At 55.8% G+C, this 17,360-nt stretch overlaps 2 protein-coding genes and 1 long non-coding RNA gene across 7 annotated transcripts in view; 2 read left to right on the top strand and 1 right to left on the bottom strand.

Annotated features, from left to right (window-relative positions):
• Nucleotides 1-166: 166 nt before the first annotated feature.
• LOC135299704 (uncharacterized) lies at nucleotides 167-5,873 on the top strand. The gene is made up of 2 exons (XR_010361656.1): nucleotides 167-2,274; nucleotides 2,460-5,873. It is a non-coding gene; the product is annotated as an uncharacterized LOC135299704 (long non-coding RNA).
• MAVS (mitochondrial antiviral signaling protein) lies at nucleotides 2,282-9,460 on the bottom strand. Of its 3 annotated transcripts, none has more exons than XM_064419052.1 (7): nucleotides 9,403-9,460; nucleotides 8,656-8,785; nucleotides 8,365-8,545; nucleotides 7,813-8,030; nucleotides 6,869-7,442; nucleotides 5,685-5,836; nucleotides 2,282-5,259 (listed from the first exon to the last, which is right to left on the bottom strand). In XM_064419052.1, exons 2-7 carry the CDS (start codon nucleotides 8,770-8,772, stop codon nucleotides 4,600-4,602), a joined length of 1,902 nt encoding a protein of 633 aa, XP_064275122.1. In that variant the 5' UTR covers nucleotides 8,773-8,785; nucleotides 9,403-9,460; the 3' UTR covers nucleotides 2,282-4,599. The 3 variants fall into 3 exon arrangements, with proteins under 3 accessions (XP_064275122.1, XP_064275121.1, XP_064275120.1); XM_064419051.1 differs by lacking the exon at nucleotides 9,403-9,460 and adding an exon at nucleotides 8,971-9,252; XM_064419050.1 differs by lacking the exon at nucleotides 9,403-9,460 and adding an exon at nucleotides 8,921-9,251.
• Nucleotides 9,461-11,413: 1,953 nt separating this feature from the next.
• Nucleotides 11,414-17,360, top strand: part of PTPRA (protein tyrosine phosphatase receptor type A) — a 119,615-nt gene continuing 113,668 nt past the window's right edge. For 2 of the 3 annotated variants that reach the window (XM_064419055.1, XM_064419053.1), the window contains exon 1: nucleotides 11,414-11,665. The gene's annotated coding sequence lies outside the window, so the exon portion shown is untranslated. Of the gene's footprint in view, nucleotides 11,688-17,360 lie in introns of all 3 variants that reach the window. The other variant, XM_064419054.1, reaches the window with a different exon arrangement.

Consider the following 17,360-nt stretch of genomic DNA (forward strand, 5'->3'; position numbering starts at 1 on the left):
GACAAGCGCGGCTGCCCAATCAAAAGCGGGCGCTCGGGTGAGGCGGGTCGATATGCGGCAGCTCTGGCCTATGGGCTCCCTCCGGGCCGAGATTGACACGGCAGCCGCCCAATGACCGAGAGAGCTGTCCGGGCGGGGCGGGAGAAGGCGCGGTGATTGACAGCTGGGTAACTATGGCAACGCGGGGGGCCGAAGGGAAGAACCGCAGTAGGCTCGGCTGGGCTGGGGCGCGCGGAGGGGCTTATTTGAATATGATTTGCATATGCAGATGACGATGCATGGAGACGTGGGGCGGTCTGCAACCCACCATGGCGGGCCTGAACGGACCTTAAAAACCACCTCGTTCCACCCCTGCCGTGGCAGGGACACCTTCAATATCCCAGGGTGCTCCAATCCCCATCCAGCCTGGCCTGGGACACTTCCAGGGATCCAGGGGCAGCCACAGCTTCTCTGGGCACCCTGTGCCAGGGCTCAGCACCCTCACAGAGAAGAATTTCCTGCTAAGATCTTACAATCCTCAGCTCTCCTTTACACTGCCACACAATTCCAGTGTGGATACATCCCTGTTCTTTAAACCCTGATCCCGCGTTTATCAACAAGCGCAGCAGGAAAACCCCTGGTGGTGGAAAAATTGAGGCAACCACGAAGAGGGGTGTGAGCAACAACCATCAGGATGAAAATTTAAAAGACAAGCACAGACTGCCAGCCTAGAGGATGCCATGACAGCTCCCGTTGTGGAGATTCCCGTGTGGAATGTTAATTGTTGTCTGTCAGGCCAAGCCCCGGTGAGCCAGGGTGCTCCTCACCTGCCCCGAGGTAATCCCAGCTCACCACAATTAAGGCATTAATTCGATACCTGAAGGATCAGCCACCAACATTCCACAAAGGTGTGATCATTTTTCCATGAAAATTTGCTGAATACTGGCTGCCAGAGTGAAAATGGGGACAAAGGGATCGGTCAAATTCAGTTGGTGTATTTTAATATCCTGTAGAGGAATGGATAAATGGGGTTGGCAGCGACAGGAGATAAAGGATGAGCTCCCTGAACACAAATAATCTCCTTCAGAGCAGCGTCGCTTTCATTTGGGTAAAAAAAGGAACTGGCTGAGCTGCCTGAAGCTGCTCTTTGAGTATTTCCAGCCCCTGCTGACTGCGTTTGACACACCTGGGCTGTAACAGCTGGAGCTGGGAAAGCAGAAGGTGAGGGAAGCTCGTGTCTCAGCTTTGGGACAGAGCAGAGCCCTTGGGAGCATGGAGAGGGCACAGGAAAGGGCTGTTCCCTCCCAAAAGCTTCCTGTTTGTCCCCACACAGCACACAGGGTGCTTTAAGGATGTTGGTGCCTCTGCTCTGCAGGTCAGGGCTGCTCAGGGCACAAGAAGAGAGGAGCAGCACCTCCAGAGCTCAGCCCTGAGTGGCTAAGGCAGCCCAGCATGGAAAAGGTGCCAGGACAGAGTTTGAGCAGAAAACCTGGATGAGGAATAAAGCAGGATCCTGGCCTGGGTGGGTACCAAGCTCAGCACACATCTGTGCACTGTGTCCACCTGGCTACACCCAGCCCCTTCTCCTCCAGCCTCAGCTCCTTGTGGATTTGTTTCACCCTTCGAGTCTGCAACACTTTGCAGATGCTTGGTGCATTTCTCCTCACAGAACTGGTCTGGGCAAAGAGTTTGTGGTATTAGGAGGCCAGCCCCATCCCTAGTGGGTTACAGCTGTGAAAAGCAGGTGAACAGCACTGAAAGTAAAGAGAAACAGAGTGCTGAGGTGTACTGCCCAATCACACAGGGAGCAGAGGGCACACAGGGGCACTGCATGAACGTGAGGGGTATAAAAGTTTGGGCTAAAGAACAAGAAGGGCAGGTGCATGCAGCTTTCTGAAGTGCCATGGTGTGACTCTGTATGGGTGAATGCTTTAAGCCTTCTGAAATTGCATGGTGACACTCTGTATTGTGGCTGTGAATGTACTGCAAGAGTTCAGTTCCTCTTTGGTGACAACACCCTGACTTGTGCAGCTCAGCTGTTTGCTGCCTCAGGAACCATCTTCCCTGTTTTTATCCTGGACATCCTACAACCAACAGGAAGACCTGCCATGGTGGGCATCCTCTGGCCCAGGTCCTGTGTTGCTCCAAAATGAGGTCTGGAAGCTGTCCCTGAACCCTGTCACCTCTTCCTGGCACCAATGGCCTCAGTGTCACTGCCAACAGAGCCCTTCAGAGCATTTCCTCCAGGCACAGCATCATCGACCTCCAGCTCTTTGTCCCACAAATCACAACAAGGCAAGTGTGAAGCATCAAACCAATTTATTATAGTTAGTAAAAGGCTTTTTAGCCTGTTAGTAAAAGATGTGCTGGGACACAGCTCCCTCCTGCACCATCTCCTGCCAGTGAGGCTTTAAAGTGCTACGTAACAACTGTGAAAATCCTGGCACTTCACAGCAGCAATCTGAATGTGCTTTCCCCAGGCTGAGGTGGTGACAAACCAGCTGTTTCACAAGAGAAATCCGACATGAAAAGGCAAAGCGTACAAGCTGTTGCTTAAATGTATGGAAAAACATGGGAAGAATCTCACAGGCAAGTAAAGCATCAGAGAAGAGGGCCTTGGTATGGATGCAGCTGGTTTGGGATCTCATGGATCTGCCCTGAATTACAGAAAGTGTGGAGAAGGCAAGTCCCTTCCTGTGCTGCCTGTCAGGGAGTGATAACCATTTCATCTGTAATGGGAAGAGCAGCCCCACATTCCCTCTCCTGGCAGAGGCTGAGTTTTCACAGGACTGTCCCTTCCTCCTTCAGCACTGAGCAAGGGATGAACACCTCGAGCTCTTCTGGAAAGCAGCCCTGACACACCACAGTCAGCACCTCCCTCCTGCATCTTTGGCTGTCCTTACTTTTATGGAGGCACTTCTTGGATTTTTGGGCAGAAGGAAACTACTGGGAGGGAGGAGCAGCCATTGAGGGCTGATGGACCCTTCCCACCACAGGCCAAGCTCCAGGTGTGGTGGCTGCACCTTGCAGCCAGGCCCCAGAGGGCTGAGCTCCCTGCCAGCAGGAAGAGCAGATTTTGGGAAGCTGGGCTGATGGCAGGAATTCAGGATGAATAAGTTACTGGACACAGGGGGATGAGGGAAGTGATTCTGCTCCTGTGCTCTCCTCAGGTGAGACCCCACCTGCAGTGCTGTGTCCAACAGAAGGATGTGGAGCTGCTGGATGAGTCCAGAGGAGGCCACAGGACTGAGCCTCTGCTCTGGGGCCAGGCTGGGAGACTTGGGAGTGCTCAGCCTGGAGAACACTCAGACCTTCCAGCAGCTTCCAGTATCTCAAGGGGCTACAAGAGAGCTGGAGAGGGACTTTGGACAAGGACCTGGAGACAGCACAAAGGGGAATGGCTTCCCACTGTCAGAGGGCAGGGATAGATGGGATACTGGGAAGAAATTCTTCCCTTCAAGGGAGGTGAAACACTGACACAGATTGTCCAGAGCAGCTGTGGCTGCCCCATCCCTGGAAGAGTTCAAGGCCAAGCTGAATGGGCTTGGAGCAACCTGGAGCAATGTAATTGCAGCTGCTGCTGCTTCACTGCTTCACTGTATTTTGGAATCACAGAATGGTTGGGGTTGGAAGGGCCATGGGCAGGGACACCTTCCCCAAGAGCAGTCTGTTCCAAGCCCTTTAGGCACTGGAAGGTGCTGCAAGGTCTCCCCATAGCTCAGAGCACCTCAGACTCTGGTATGGCCTCCCTGCAGTCACAGCTGATCCTGTTTGTGTCCCAGCCTGGCCAGAAGGTTTCTATACCCCTATCCCATAGCAACAGGAAGGGCAAGAACTCCACCTACCCTTCCAACCAAGCTCCAAAAATCCAGCCTAAAAATCAGACACCCAACAACCTTTTGTGGGACCAAGGCTCCTTGAAGCTGGCATTGCCTGAAACATTCCTCTTAAAACAGAAACTCCTTTCCCTGCCTGGAGGAGGTGAAATGAGGCTGATCCTTGACAATGCTGACTAGATGCAGCTCTTTCCTGACCCTCACGTTTATCCCCAGGGTCAGTGCCACACAAAGCAATCCCAGAAAGAGCAGCAGAGCCAGAGACACCAACTAAGGCAAACTGAACAGACGTCCAGTGGAGGCTGCTGCACCCACCCTTGGGCACATTTTCAACCCAAGATGAGCAGAGCCAAGAAAATCAGCTCTGCTGTTACAAGATACCTGCACAACCTCTCCTGGCTGCATTGCACAGAGGGACTGGAGGTCACCCTTTGGATCACCAGTATACGTTTCCCTGAGGCTTCCTGGGACCAAACAAGGAAGACATGGAAAATCACCATGAGTGCTTTCCTTTTTGACTCAATAGATCATTTTGGAGCAAGATCTTCTCCTCCAGGGGTGGAGGAAAAGAGAAGGCTACAGCCAAGATGGTTGGGAAATGGGAGGGAATGGACCCAAACCCAACAGCATCATGTACCAAGGCCTCTTCTAGCAGAACCTTCCAGAAGAAGATTTAACAACGCCGCGACTGCCCCCTGCTACTCTTCAGGCTTCAAATGCATTGGCCAAAATCCTGCTGCCAGAGGAATGCCCCTGGTGTGTCACGGCCGTGGTGTCCCATGCACTATTTCCGCAGCCGGGTGTACACGGCGAATGCCACGGCAGAAATGACACCGATGGCTGGAAGGATGTACAGCAGGGACAGGCCATTGCTGTCCCCCTTTGGGACTCTGGCCTGAGGTGAGCTGGTGGCAGTGTCACAGCCACTGCCAGGGCTGGAATTCAGGGAGCTTCCAAGGGCACTGACTCCGTCATTGCCGGCTCCAAGATGGACGCTGGGGTGATGATCCACACGGAGCTCGTGGGTGCCCAGGGAGCTGCTGTTCCAGCTCGGAGCAGGACAGGAGTCTCTTCTTGCTCCAGATGCCTCCTTTTCTCTGGGGGCTGCAGGAACTGAGGAGACTCTGGGCAGTGCTGCTCCTGAGCTCAGGCTATCCCTGCTCACCAGGATTGGGTCGCTGCTGAGGCCGAGGCTGCTGGGGGTGGTGGAACAGGGGTTGCTGGGCTCCCGAGAGCTCGGAAATCTGCCAGCCACCTCTGGGCTGCCCTGCGGCGTGGACACAAGGACACCTGGCTTGCTGAGCTCCTCTTCCCTCTCCTCATCACCGTGAGACAGCCAGATGCTCGTGGCAGAGCTCACCCGGGATGCTGATCTCCCATCTCTCTCTTCGGAGCCGCCCACCACAGCTGTGCCCAGGGCAGGGTGTGCCGAGGCCGGGAGCACCTTTGGGAGACAAGGAGAGGGGCTGGGTGTCAAGGGAAGCACCCAACAGCCTGGTCTTGGGCACACAGGTCCCACACAAACCCACTTCAACACAGCCTGCATCCACAAGGCTGGGTCACAGGTAACAGGGAGGTGAAGGAGGGAGGGAGGCAGTGGAAAAGAGCACTTGGAAGCCAGGAGACTGGCAAGGTGAGGTGGGGAAATAAGGAGTCAAAGCCCAACAAAGTTTGGCTCCCTTCTCCCATGCTCCACCATACAGCGTGTGGATGGGATTTTTTTCCCACCACCACAGTGGGGGAAAAAAAAATCCCTGAATAAACTCATCACCAGCTCACAGTGTGACACTGCAACAGAAAATCTCCTAAACACGGGGAGTGCACAAGGACACAAATGAAATCCAAGTGGCAAGAGGAAAGGTCACCTACTTTCTCCTTCGTTGGCACAGAGGGGGTGCTGCTGGCTGTATTCCCAACAGGCAGTTTCTTCTCTTGCGTAAGAGACTTGACAGAGGTGTCACGGGATGGGAAAGTGTCTCTGGGCACAGGGGTAGCAGCCAGGGTTGTTTCCATCGAAGCACCTGTCACAGAGAAAATAAAGTGTTGTGTAAACCAAGGGTCCCAAAAGGTGAGATTTGCTCTTCCTCAAGGAAGCTGTGACAGCACAGTCCCCAAGCTGAGGGGGTGGCACAGGGAGCAGGACCCAGTGCCCTGGCTCTGCTGTGGCACCCGAGCTTGCCCTGCAGCTGCAGGTAACTCATGCAGGGTGGGCTGCAGGGCTGGGGAGCACCAAGGCAAACTGAGGCTTTTAAGGCTCCTGAAACTCCATGTCCTCCCAGCCAGGAGGTGCTGACCCCACATGGCAGAGGGGAAAGGGCTGGAAGGGCTGGATGTCTTTTTTCCCACTCCAAGACCTTGGTGTGGAGGACAGGGCTTTATCCTGATTCTATGATCCCCAAAGGTGAGAGATGTAGGAGATGCTGAAATTCCCCCACATGCATACAAAGATCTCTGCAAACTAGGGGGAAGACTTTCACACCCCAAAGCTGCTCCACTGACAAAATTAAAATGCAGATGGATGAGATGACTGTTGTGGGTTCCTTCCAAATAAAATATTCTATTCTATTCTATTCTGTTCCAACCATTCCCCCAGCACTGCCAAGGCCACCATTAACCCATGTCCCCAAATGCCACATCCAAACGTCTTCTAAATCCCTCCAGGGATGGTGACTACCACGGGCCTGGACAGTTTTTTCCAGTGCTTCACAACCTCTTCCAAAAAGAAATTTTCCCTACTATCCAGCCTAAACTTCCCATGGAACAATTTTCCTCTCATCCTGTTGCTCGTTACCTGGAGCAGAGCCCAATCCCCACCTTGCTCCACTCTCCCATCAGGGAGTTGCAGAGTGACAAGGTCTCCCCCAAACCTCCTTTTCTCCAGACTGAGCTCTCCCAGCTTCCTGAGCTGCTCCTCATCAGACTTATGCTCTGGAGCCCTCCCAGCCCCATTCCCATCTCTGGACACGCATCCCAGTTTCTTTCTGGCAGTGAAACTGTCAGCAGCACCTCCTGCTCCCTAGTGGCTGCCTGGTTCTGCCAGGAGGAAAACCCACCTGCGCTCCCTGGGTGCTCCGGCAGCATCCCGACCCGCTTCCTCTCCACATCAAACTGCTCCTGTATGAGCAGGGGGCTGCGCACATCCACGAAGCTGCCCGAGGGCTCACCATGCCCAGAGCTTGGCACAGGCTGCTTTTTTGGCACTGAGTTTGGGGGCTGCTGCCCCACACCACAAGTGGCCCCCTCCAGCCCCGGCGGTGACTCCGTGGAGACATCCGAGCTCTCTTCGGGCTCGTTCCTGGGCTGCCCAGGGCTGTGAGCGGCACCTGCATCCCTCGACGGAACAGACCTGCCCAGGGCCAGGCCGGGCGTGCCGCGGTGCAGGTGGTTGGCATTCCCAAAAAACCCGTTGTCCACGCACACGGGCCGGCGGCTCAGCCAGTCCCGGCCCTGCTCCGGGGACACGGCTGGTGGCACGGCCACCTCTGGTGTCCCCACTGGCACCGGCACGGCCCCGGAGGGGCGCGAGGGATTCCCCTCTCCGCTGTGCCCACCGCTCGCTCCGACAGGGACTGTGCTCCCAGCTGGAACTGGCCGGGGAGTCTCTTGCTCCGGGAGTTTTTTGGGGAGCTGGAAGGAAATGAGTTGTGTTATATCACTGGGATGAGGGGGTTTGGGACCACGGGGGTGTCCCAAGCCCTGAGCAGTGACCCCCGAGAGGTTATGAAGGGGGTCTGGGGTCTCTCCTTGGGACCCACCCGAGGGTTGGGGGTGTGGAGAAGCCTGGACTGGCAAAGCAGACCCTGCACTCCCCCCATGGAGGGAGACAGCAGAGGGAGCAGATACAGGGCCAAGTATCAGCTGTAAGCTCCAGATGCAGCAGAAATCAGCAGCACATCAGGCTCCCTGAAGGAGCCTGGCCCCACCACAGGCTCCCCACACTCAACCAAAAGGTCCAAAAGGGATCTTTGTGTCCCCATCCAACACGTGCCCTGCTCACCGATTCCTGCACAGGGAGTCTGGCCTCCAGGCCCGTGCTCGTGGGGCTGGCAGCACTGGGCAGCACAGGCGGGTGGTCACCAGTGGCCGGGTCTCGGCGTGGCTGCCCAGCCAGAGGGGCAGGATTTGGCCCCAAGGATGGTGTCTGGGCACTGATGGGGGAGACAGGGGGATGGGCATCACTGGGAAGGGAGGAGGGAGCAGCAGGAGCTGAGGAACCTGGAAGAGACAAGCGGATCACTGTGGGAAAAACTGAGGATAAGTGTGGGGCTGAGGCAGCCCTGTGTGTGTGTGTCCCTGCTCTGTCCCCACATCAGCCAAGCCCACAGCACCCCTTTGTTCATCTTTCCATCTTCCCTCAGCCCGCCACCAACCCAAGCACCTTCAAACATGGACCTGTCATCCTCAGACACGTCACCACAGTGAAGGACATCCCTGGGACAGTCACAGAGACCTCCAGCGCCATGGGAATCCAAGGCAGGCACAGAGACAACTTCATGCCCCCACCTCCAGCACCCCAAAGGGCACACCCAGGAAGGATGAGGCTACATACGAGGTCGAGGCTGCCAGGTATCATAGACTTCCTGCAGCTCATCAGCCAAGTGTCCTGCGTTGTTCTGGTGCAGTGCCTGGATGAGATCCTGCACCCAGCCCTTCCGGCACCTCAGGTGCTGATAGAACCTAAACACAGCTGCCTGGTTGCCCCGTGTCTCCTCCCGGGCAAGGAGTTCATCCTAGGAAAAACACACAGGGTATCTAAGAGAGGGTCTGGCTTAGAGGTAAGACAGCTCTATGTTGGCATTGGGGAAGGAGCCCGGCAGAGCTCAGGAAAAGAGGAAATTACTCTGTCAGAATCGACCAGGCAGGTCAGGGAATCGGCCAGCGACGCCACTCGGATAGTGCCGAACTTCTTGAGGTTTCTCGTAATGTGGGTGTACACTTTGTCCTCAGCCAAACCCATCGTGGCTCAGCACCTGCGGAGGGACAGAGACTCCGGGTGAGCAGAGGCTGCTGGTAAAGCTCGGCTGTCTCCAGAAGCGCGGGCAGGCACCGTGCCCGGGCACAGACACTGCGACGAGACAGGGGAAATCCTGTCGGAAAACACGCACAGAGAATTCATCTGGGTTTAAGTTCAACGCTCGGCTTCACTTCCACAAACCTCGCTTCTTTCTCCCATCGCCCACGCCGTGTTTATTCCCACCCTGCCAGTTTGGATTCCGCCGGCAGGGCTGGGGGCAGGGTCAGCACAGCCGACAGGGAAAAAACAGGCGGCACGGCCAAGACAAGCGCCAGAGGCCGCGGCGGGAATCCCGCACAAGCAATGGAAAAGCCAAAGGGGAAGGCGCAGGGCTCCTTCCCACAGGGAGCAGCGGCCCGCAGGCCGCGACGCGGCTCTGCGCGCCCTCACGGCGGGGCCCCCCCGCCCTCAGCGCGACCTTCAGCCCCCGGGGGAGCTCCGGGAGGTTCCCCGCCCGCACATCCGCCAAGCAGAGCGGCCGGCGGTGGCGGCCGGGGCTGTGGCGGCCGCGGGGGCCGATGCGGCCCCGCCGTGCCCTCCCCGCCGCCCTCACGGCCCCGGAGGGCCCCTCACCTGCGCCCGCCGCCGCCGCGCGCCCGGCACCGCTAGGGACCCGCCCCCCTGCGTCGCGTCCGCCGCTGATTGGCTGTGGAGCGCGCCCGTCACGGTGATTGACAGGGAGTGATTGACAGGGGGTGTGGCCGGTTCCGGGTCCCTCAGGACAGCGGGGACAGGGACAGGAGGTGAGGGGACAGGAGTGATCCTCCTGTGAGGAGACTGCGAGGGACAGGAGCGACCCTCCTGTGAGGAGACTGCGAGGGGACAGGAGCATCCATCCTGTGAGGAGACTGCGAGGGGACAGGAGTGATCCTCCTGTGAGGAGACTGCGAGGGACAGGAGCATCCATCCTGTGAGGAGACTGCGAGGGGACAGGAGTGATCCTCCTGTGAGGAGACTGCGAGGGACAGGAGCGACCCTCCTGTGAGGAGACTGCGAGGGGACAGGGGCGACCCTCCTGTGAGGAGACTGCGAGGGACAGGAGCGACCCTCCTGTGAGGAGACTGCGAGGGGACAGGAGCATCCCTATTGCCAGGAAACTCTGCAAAGGGACAGGGGCATCCCTCCTGCCGGGATTCTCTGTGGGAGCAGGGCCTGGTCACTCTGGAGAAGAGAAGACTGAGAGACCATCTCACCAATCCGTATAAATATCTCCAGGATGCTTCTAGACTCTTTCCAGCAGTGCCCAGCAACAGGACAAGGATTAAAGGCCACAAAAAACCACAAAAAGCTTCACCCCAATATGACAAAGAATTTCTTTCTGTTGAGGGTGGCAGAGCACTGGAACAGCCGCCCAGGGAGGCCCTGGAGTCTCCCTCTCTGGGGACATTCCAAAGCCACCTGGGCACATTCCTGTGTCACCTGCTGTGGGTGGCACTGCCTGGACAGGGGGTTGGAGTGGATGATCTCCAGAGGTCCCTTTGACCCTCAGCATTCTGTGATTCTGGGATCTGGACCTGTTCAGCCTCGAGAGCAGACATGTGAGAGGAGACCTCGTTAATTGTAAAAACACCTAAAGGTGGCGTGCCAAAAGGATGGGCCAGGCTCTGCTCCGTGGTGCCCAGCAATGGGACAAGAGCCAAATGCAGAAACTGATGGAAGTTCCACCTGGATGTGAGGAACGTGGTCTTTCATGCGAGCACTGGCACAGTTTGTCCAGAAAAGCCTCATCCCTGGAAGTGTCTGAGGCCACAGGTGATGGAGCAGCCTGGGACAGTGGAAAGTTGTCCCTGCTCATGGCAGGGAGTGGAACCAGATGGTCTTTAAGCTCCCTTCCTACCCAAAGCATCCTGTGATTGTAATTAATTGAAGCCAGCTTTTCTCATTCTAAATTATAAAAAAGGATCGTTTTTCTGGGTTGTCTCTAATTAAGAAGAGATATTTTTGGTGATCAAAACTTACCTCATGAAAAAAAAAAAAAAAAGAAGCCACTCAGTTTCACCCAGTAATTTCTGTTCACAGAATCACAGAATCATACAATAAAGATAATTGAATCATAGAATCACAGAATGTTAAAGGTTTGGAAGGGACTTTAAGGATTATCCCAAGCCGTCCTGCCACAGGCAGGGAAAATTAGACCAAGTTGCTCAAGGCCTTATCCCACCTGGCTTTGAAAACTTCCAGCGTTTGGGCACCCACAACTTCCCTGGGCAACCTGTTCCTGTTCTCACCTTGGCCACAGGAAAAAAATTTCCTCCTGATATCCAATATAAATTCCCCATTTTCCAACTTTTACTCATTATTCCTTGTCCTGCCTCCGCAGCCCCTCCCTAAAAGCCCCTCTCCGGCATTGCCGTAGTACCCCACCAAAACGTTTTGTTTGTAATTAAGTCCTTAATTAATAGTTGATTTATTTGTTAATTAACAGTTAATTAATTAATTTCCCTCTCCGGAATTTTGGGGCGCGGGGTCGGGGGCGCGGTGCCGCCTCCGCGCCACCAGGGGGCAGCACCGCCACGCGCCGGGGGCCCGCCTGGCCACGCCCCTGACCACGCCCCTGGCCACGCCCCGGCCACGCCCCCGGCCCGGAGCCGCACGATGGCGGCGGCAGCGGGCGGGCGGCGGCGGCGGCGCCGCTGAGCGCCGGGAGAGCCCCGAGGGGCGGCGGGGGCTTCCCGCACCCCTTCCCCTTCCCTCACATCCCCCTCCCCTTTCCCCCCGACCCCCCCTCTCCCGCGCCCTCCCCCCCCCCGCCGCGCCGTCCATGGTTACGGGCGGCCGAGGCGGCCTCGCAGCGGAGCCGTTTGGGCGGGAGGCGCTGAGGGAGCGGCGGCCGCAGGTGAGCGGGGAGGGGGTGGCAGGTGAGCCCCGGGGGTGGGCGCGGGGCTGCTGGGGGGGCGTGGGGGCCGCGGAAGGGGCGGGGGGCGCGGCCCACGCGTGTTCCGTGCAGCTGGGGCCACCCCCGCAATGTGGGCGCTGAAGTCGGGGTTCGGTGTTGGCAGGTTTGGCGTTTGTTAGTGGGAATGGTGATTTCTGAGAGCGATCGCGGGCTGGGGCTCTTGGATTTGATCCCTTGGAGCGGGGCCAGCAAGTTGATGGGAGGGATGCAGCACCTCTGCTGCGAGGAAGGGCTGGGGAAATTTGGATTGTCCAGGCTGGAGGAGAGAGGGATCCGGGAGACCTAATGGGGCTCTCTCAGTGCTTGAAGGGAGCCCGCAAGAAAAACGGAGAGAGACTTTTTACAGCGGCCTGGGGTGACAGGATAAGGGAGAACAGCCTCACACTGAAAGAGAGTGGGGTTAGATTAGATATTGGGAAGAAAATCTTCCCTTTGAGGGTGGGGAGGCCCTGGCACAGCGTGCTCAGAGAAGCTGTGGCTGCCCCTGGATCCCTGGAAATGTTTAATGCCAGGCTGGATGGGGCTCTGAGCACCCTGGGCTAGTGGAAGATGTCCCTACCCACGGCAGGGGATGGAACAAGATGAGCTTTAAGATCCCTTCCAACCCAAACCATTCCATGATTCTATGAACTTCCACCCGTGGGTCTGCAGCAATCCATGGGGTTGGACACGAGGGTCCAAGCTGAGGACGCCCCTCCAAGACCCAGAAAACATCTGCAGGGCAGGGCCACCATGGCCACGACCTCCTGCCACCACCCTGCTGCAGCATGGCCGGTCCCTGGGCACCTCCACTCAGGCTCAGTGAGGAACCCTCCTGACTCACGGTCGGACCAGACCCCCCTTGGCAGATCCAGGTGGCCAAAGGCTTCTTTTGGGACCAATATCCCAGCTTGGGAGCTTGTGGCCTGGCTGCTCCCTGGCCCATCCCTCTGGGAGATGCTCCAGGCTGGAGCGCTGGAAGGGAAACCCTCCTTGCTGTGGGCTCCGAGGGCTCTGTCCCTTCCTGCAGGGCTCTGTCCCCTCCTCACTGGCTCTTTCCACTCCTCCAAGGGTGTGTCCCCTCCAACGGGAATCCCAAATGGGAATGTCCCTGCTGCCCCTCTCCAAGCTCTCCCACGCTCGGGTAGCTGCATCCTCCCTCCCCGGCCAGCGCTTGCTTGTTTCTGATCTTGGATGTCATCGAGGGTGGAAAATGTGACAGGAAGGAAGGGAGGCTTTTTTTCCCTCCTGCTAAATATGGACTGACGTTAAAAATCCAAATACTGTCGTGAAAGGAATCCCAAGCTCTGTTTGTGGAGGGAGAGAAAACGATGTTTTCTGCCTTTTCAATTCCAGCTGGGAAGTTTCGCAAGGAGTGGTGGAGTCCTTGCCGGGAGCCTCAGGAATTTACTGAGCTTGTTCACAGGACGCTCTCCCAGCGTCTTATGCTAAAAAAAAAATTAGTCATCCCTTTCTCTGCCTGCCCGTGGCTGGGGGGAGCTTGCTGCCAGCATGCAGGATGCTTGGAAATATTTAAGGATTTTTTTCCTCCTGTACAAGGAGTTCTAGAAACGACAGGAAATAAAACTGCGGCCCCAACAGGAGTTTTTCATCTTTATTTTAATTCCTGTTGCTGCAGCAGCCGGTGGCAGGGAGGGGAAGGATGTGCTGGAGGGGGCTGCAGCCAGGTTTGTAAGGAGGATTTGTCTGTCTCTGTCAAGCATCAGATGCAGACTCGTGCTGTTATTCCCAGAGAGACTGGGAAACAGGCTTGGTGTGGAGCTCTGGGAGGAGGAATGGGATCACAGGGATGGCCATGGCACTGCCAGCTCTCTGATGGATTCTGCTGTGGCCAGGTGAAGAGGCAGGATGATTTTTGGGGAACAGGGACCCCAAATCCCCCAGGACCTGGGGGTGCTGGGGAGACAGACTTGGTGTTTGTGCTGGGCAGAAAGTGGGCACTGCCACCTTCCCATTCCAGTGTCTCTTTCCATCCCTGTTGGAGAGCTTCCTGGGGGAGTGCCTGTGGGAAGCTGCAGGTTTTTGCCTGATCTTTATTAAAACAGTTGGTTAAAGCAACTGGTTGGTTACAGCTGTCTGAAGGTGGTGGAGGGGCCCTGGAGGTGTCCAAGGAGCAGCTGAATGTGGCACTCAATGCTCTGCTCTGGTGACAAGGTGGGGATTGGTCACAGGTTGGACTTGTGATGATCTTGGAGGTCTTTTCTAACCTGAATGATTCTGGGATTCTGTGAAATCAGTGGGGGATCCTGGGAGGTGCTGGAATAGATATTTCCCATTTCCATGGTGCTGGTGCTGCTGTGTTGTTCCCAGACTAAGGAGACACAGCCCTGCTTTCCTGAAACATCCCTCACAAATAACTGCATCTCTGTGCTTGCTCCCTGATACTGGTCCATGCCCAACATCAACATCCTCGTGGATAAATGGCTTGAATTCCCCCTCTCCCTGTCTCCTCCTGCTGCCAGCCTACGTCTGTTCTGCTCCAGCCCTCTGTGTTTCCAGCAGGGTGGTGGATCCCAATCCAGAGGCTGTGTGACCACTGTTGTGTGATGCCTGAAAACACCGGGGAGTGTGGGATGGGATATTTTCTGTGGAACAGAGCACCTGTAGTGCTTCCATAGGGTCGGGAGTGGCACCAGCTGCTGCCTGCTCCTCCCCTCCTGGTGTGACACGGGCAGGAGCCAGGTCATCCCTGGCAGCTGCTCTCTGGGCTCATTCACAAATCGCATTTTCCTCTGGAAATAAAACAAATCCCCAGGCTTTCCTCTCGTGGTGGAAGTCATTTGAAGGCGAGCAGGTCCGTAAGCATCCCCAAAGCCCGCGGACAGGAAGAGACACTTGAGCAGAGAGGTAGGAAATGTCCGCGTTGGGAGCTGATTCATCTCCTGCTCTTAACTCTTTCCCCCCCGATTTCACTGGGATCCAGCTGGTTTCCTTCAAGGCTCAGAGCCCAGGGAGGCTGTGGCTGGATCACAGAATGCTGCTGGGTTTTGTGTTTGTGTGGTTTGGGGTGGAAAAGGAGCGGGGTGTGCGGTTATCCGAATGGGATAACCAGAACATCAGCACTCACATTAGGGAGGATTAATATTTAATGCATAGGCTATGAACCATTGTGCTTAATCACTATCTGAAGGGCTTAGGAAGAGATTTAGTGATAAGCAAGTGATTCCTGAGCTGTCCAGAATGATTTCTTGCATCTTCCTGTGGAGCAGCTGGTCCTGGGTATCGCTGGAGGCTGGTGCAGTCCTGTTCTTCCTGATGTCTCCAGTTTTTGTAAGCGGGTAGAGTGGCTTTCATCACGAGTGTTTGCTGCTCATTAAACTCCCAAATACTCTGGAAACCCTTTTTCTCTGATGCAGCTCACGTGGCTGGACTGTCAGCAGTGGTACCTGTCAGCACTTGAAACTTTTCTGTGTGGCCAAAGCTCATGGGAAACATGTCGTGGGATCCATGGACATTGTCACTGTCACATGCATCTGCCCAGGCACTAGTGAGGAGGCAGCTCATTCATTCTTTTGTCTAACTCCTTTAGGAGGCTTTTCATGTCATCTCCAGCTCCCACCATGGTCCTAGAACGCCCCATGCTGCTTTCCACAGCTGCTCCATGTTGCCTTATGTGATTTTTTTTTCCTGCAGCATGAGGTGTTTTGTAGTACAGCAAGGTGGGGGCTGCCCCTCTGGGAAGGAGATTGCTTTGTGCAGGGAGGAGGTGATGGTGGGGACTGCTGTGTCCAAGGATGGTGTCCTCAGCACAACAAGGACTTAAAGTGACTCCAGAAAAAGCAATGAAGGTGCTCAAAGGGCTGGAGCCCGCCTGCTTTGGAGCCAGGCTGGGAGAGCTGGGAGTGTTCACCTGGAAAAGGCTCCAGGCAGAGCTCAGAGCCTCTTCCATGGTCTGAAGAGGGGCTCCAGGAGAGCTGGAGAGGGACTGGGGACAGGGATGGAGGGACTGGACACAGGGAATGGCTCCCACTGCCAGAGGCTGGGTTAGACAGGATATTAGAAAGAAATTTTTGCCTGTGAGGGTGGGGAGGCCCTGGCACAGAGTGCCCAGAGAAGCTGTGGCTGCTCCATCCCTGGAAATGTTCAAGGCCAGGCTGGACAGGGCTTGGTCTGGTGGAAGGTACCCATTGCCATGGCTGGGGGTTGCAATGAGAGGAGCTTTAAGGTCCCTCCCAACCCAACCCATGCTGTGATTCCACGATTCTGTACCAGAGCATTCCAATAATGCATCTCCAGAGCCACATGTCCTGCAGGTTTGAGGGTGCCTCCATGGAGGGAAACCCTCCTTTGGGCTGCAGGAGGGTGTGTGCCTGCCCCTCCCTCCCTGCCCCAAATCAGAGCTCTCCTGGCTGGAAGCATCAGCCACAGCTTTCAAACCCGCCGTGCTGTGGTTGCTTGTGTGGTACCTCTGTGTTCATGGCAGCTGCAGTTTTGATGGTGGCAGTCAAAACACCTGAGTGTGGCTTGGGTTTTGGCATCTTGGTCATGCAGAACATCCTGGTGTCTGCTGTGACAGGCATGGAGGTTGGAAATCTTTTTAAAATTGGGACTACTTTTTTTCCCCCAAGTTCTAATTTCTAATTCTTCTGTGGATGAATTTGAGAATCAGAGAATGGTTTGGGTTGGAAGGGACCTTAAAACTCATCTCCTTCCAACCCCCTGCTAGGGGGAAGGGCAGGGACACTTCTCACTAGCCCAGGTTGCTCCAAGCCCTATCCAACCTGGCCTTGAGAATGCTCCTTTTATTCTCTGTGCAAACAAACAGATCACTTGCTTAGGCAGCAGCGACTCTTTATTCCAGAATAATTTGTTGTCCTAATTCCTTCCTGTTGAAGCAACTCCATTTTGCATGGAATAATTAGCACTAATTTGGGCCTGGGATGGAAAACAAGAGTTCTCTGACTTCAGAGGAGCAGACAAGAGCATAACCTCTGCCTTTCCCACGTGAGTCAGGTCGTGCCATCCCTCCTCTGAGGCAGAATTAAAACCTGTCCATGAGACCAAACATTCCAGGCTGGTAGGAGGCAGCAGGAGGTGGAGGTGTCACCAATTTTAAGCTTTCTGCTGTTACAGGGAGCTGAGGACAAGTGTGGTGAGGGGGGGAAAGGAGCAGCACCTCCTTCCTTCTTGGCTGACGCTGAGGAACAAATAAACAGAAATGTTCTCACTGCACTGATGTGAAAAGCTGCTTCTGAGCCAGCCTGGCCTGTTGGTGGATTCCTGGCACCCCAGCCAAGTACTTGAGACCTTTTTATTGCCATAACGAGGACTTCCTCATCCTGCCCCGCAGTCTGACTCGATCCTCTGCTATTTTCTGGTCCTTCCAGGAAGACATCCCTGCTCTGCCTTCCTTTGTGGAGGGAAGGGAACCCAGCCAAATCCCTTCCCTGCCCCAAATCCCTGCATGTCTGAAGAAGGGGAGGTGCAGGGCATCCTTCCTGGTTTACCCAGGAAGCACGAGATGAATTCCAGTGGGAAGCTGCCTCTCCCCTGCCTGTCTCCCAGCTGCCTTTTTGGCTCTGGCAGGTTTGGTGTTTGCTGATGGAGTTGTGAGTACTGAGGCCATGAACATCTCTTCAGGATGAGTCCTGGAGGCAGTGGAAATGGGAGATGTCCAGCCTGGAAATCCCAGCTG

The sequence above is a fragment of the Passer domesticus genome, chromosome 4 (genome assembly GCF_036417665.1).
Source record: "Passer domesticus isolate bPasDom1 chromosome 4, bPasDom1.hap1, whole genome shotgun sequence".
Taxonomy (NCBI): domain Eukaryota; kingdom Metazoa; phylum Chordata; class Aves; order Passeriformes; family Passeridae; genus Passer; species Passer domesticus.

Coding starts and splice junctions, on each gene's coding strand:
- MAVS (XM_064419052.1), bottom strand. CDS start 8,772: ATGGGTTTGGCTGAGGACAAAGTGTACACCCACATTACGAGAAACCTC. Junction 8,546..8,655: donor GCCTGGTCGATTCTGACAGA/GTAATTTCCTCT, acceptor TGTTTTTCCTAG/GATGAACTCCTTGCCCGGGA. Junction 5,260..5,684: donor CTGTGCCAACGAAGGAGAAA/GTAGGTGACCTT, acceptor TGTCTCCCAAAG/GTGCTCCCGGCCTCGGCACA.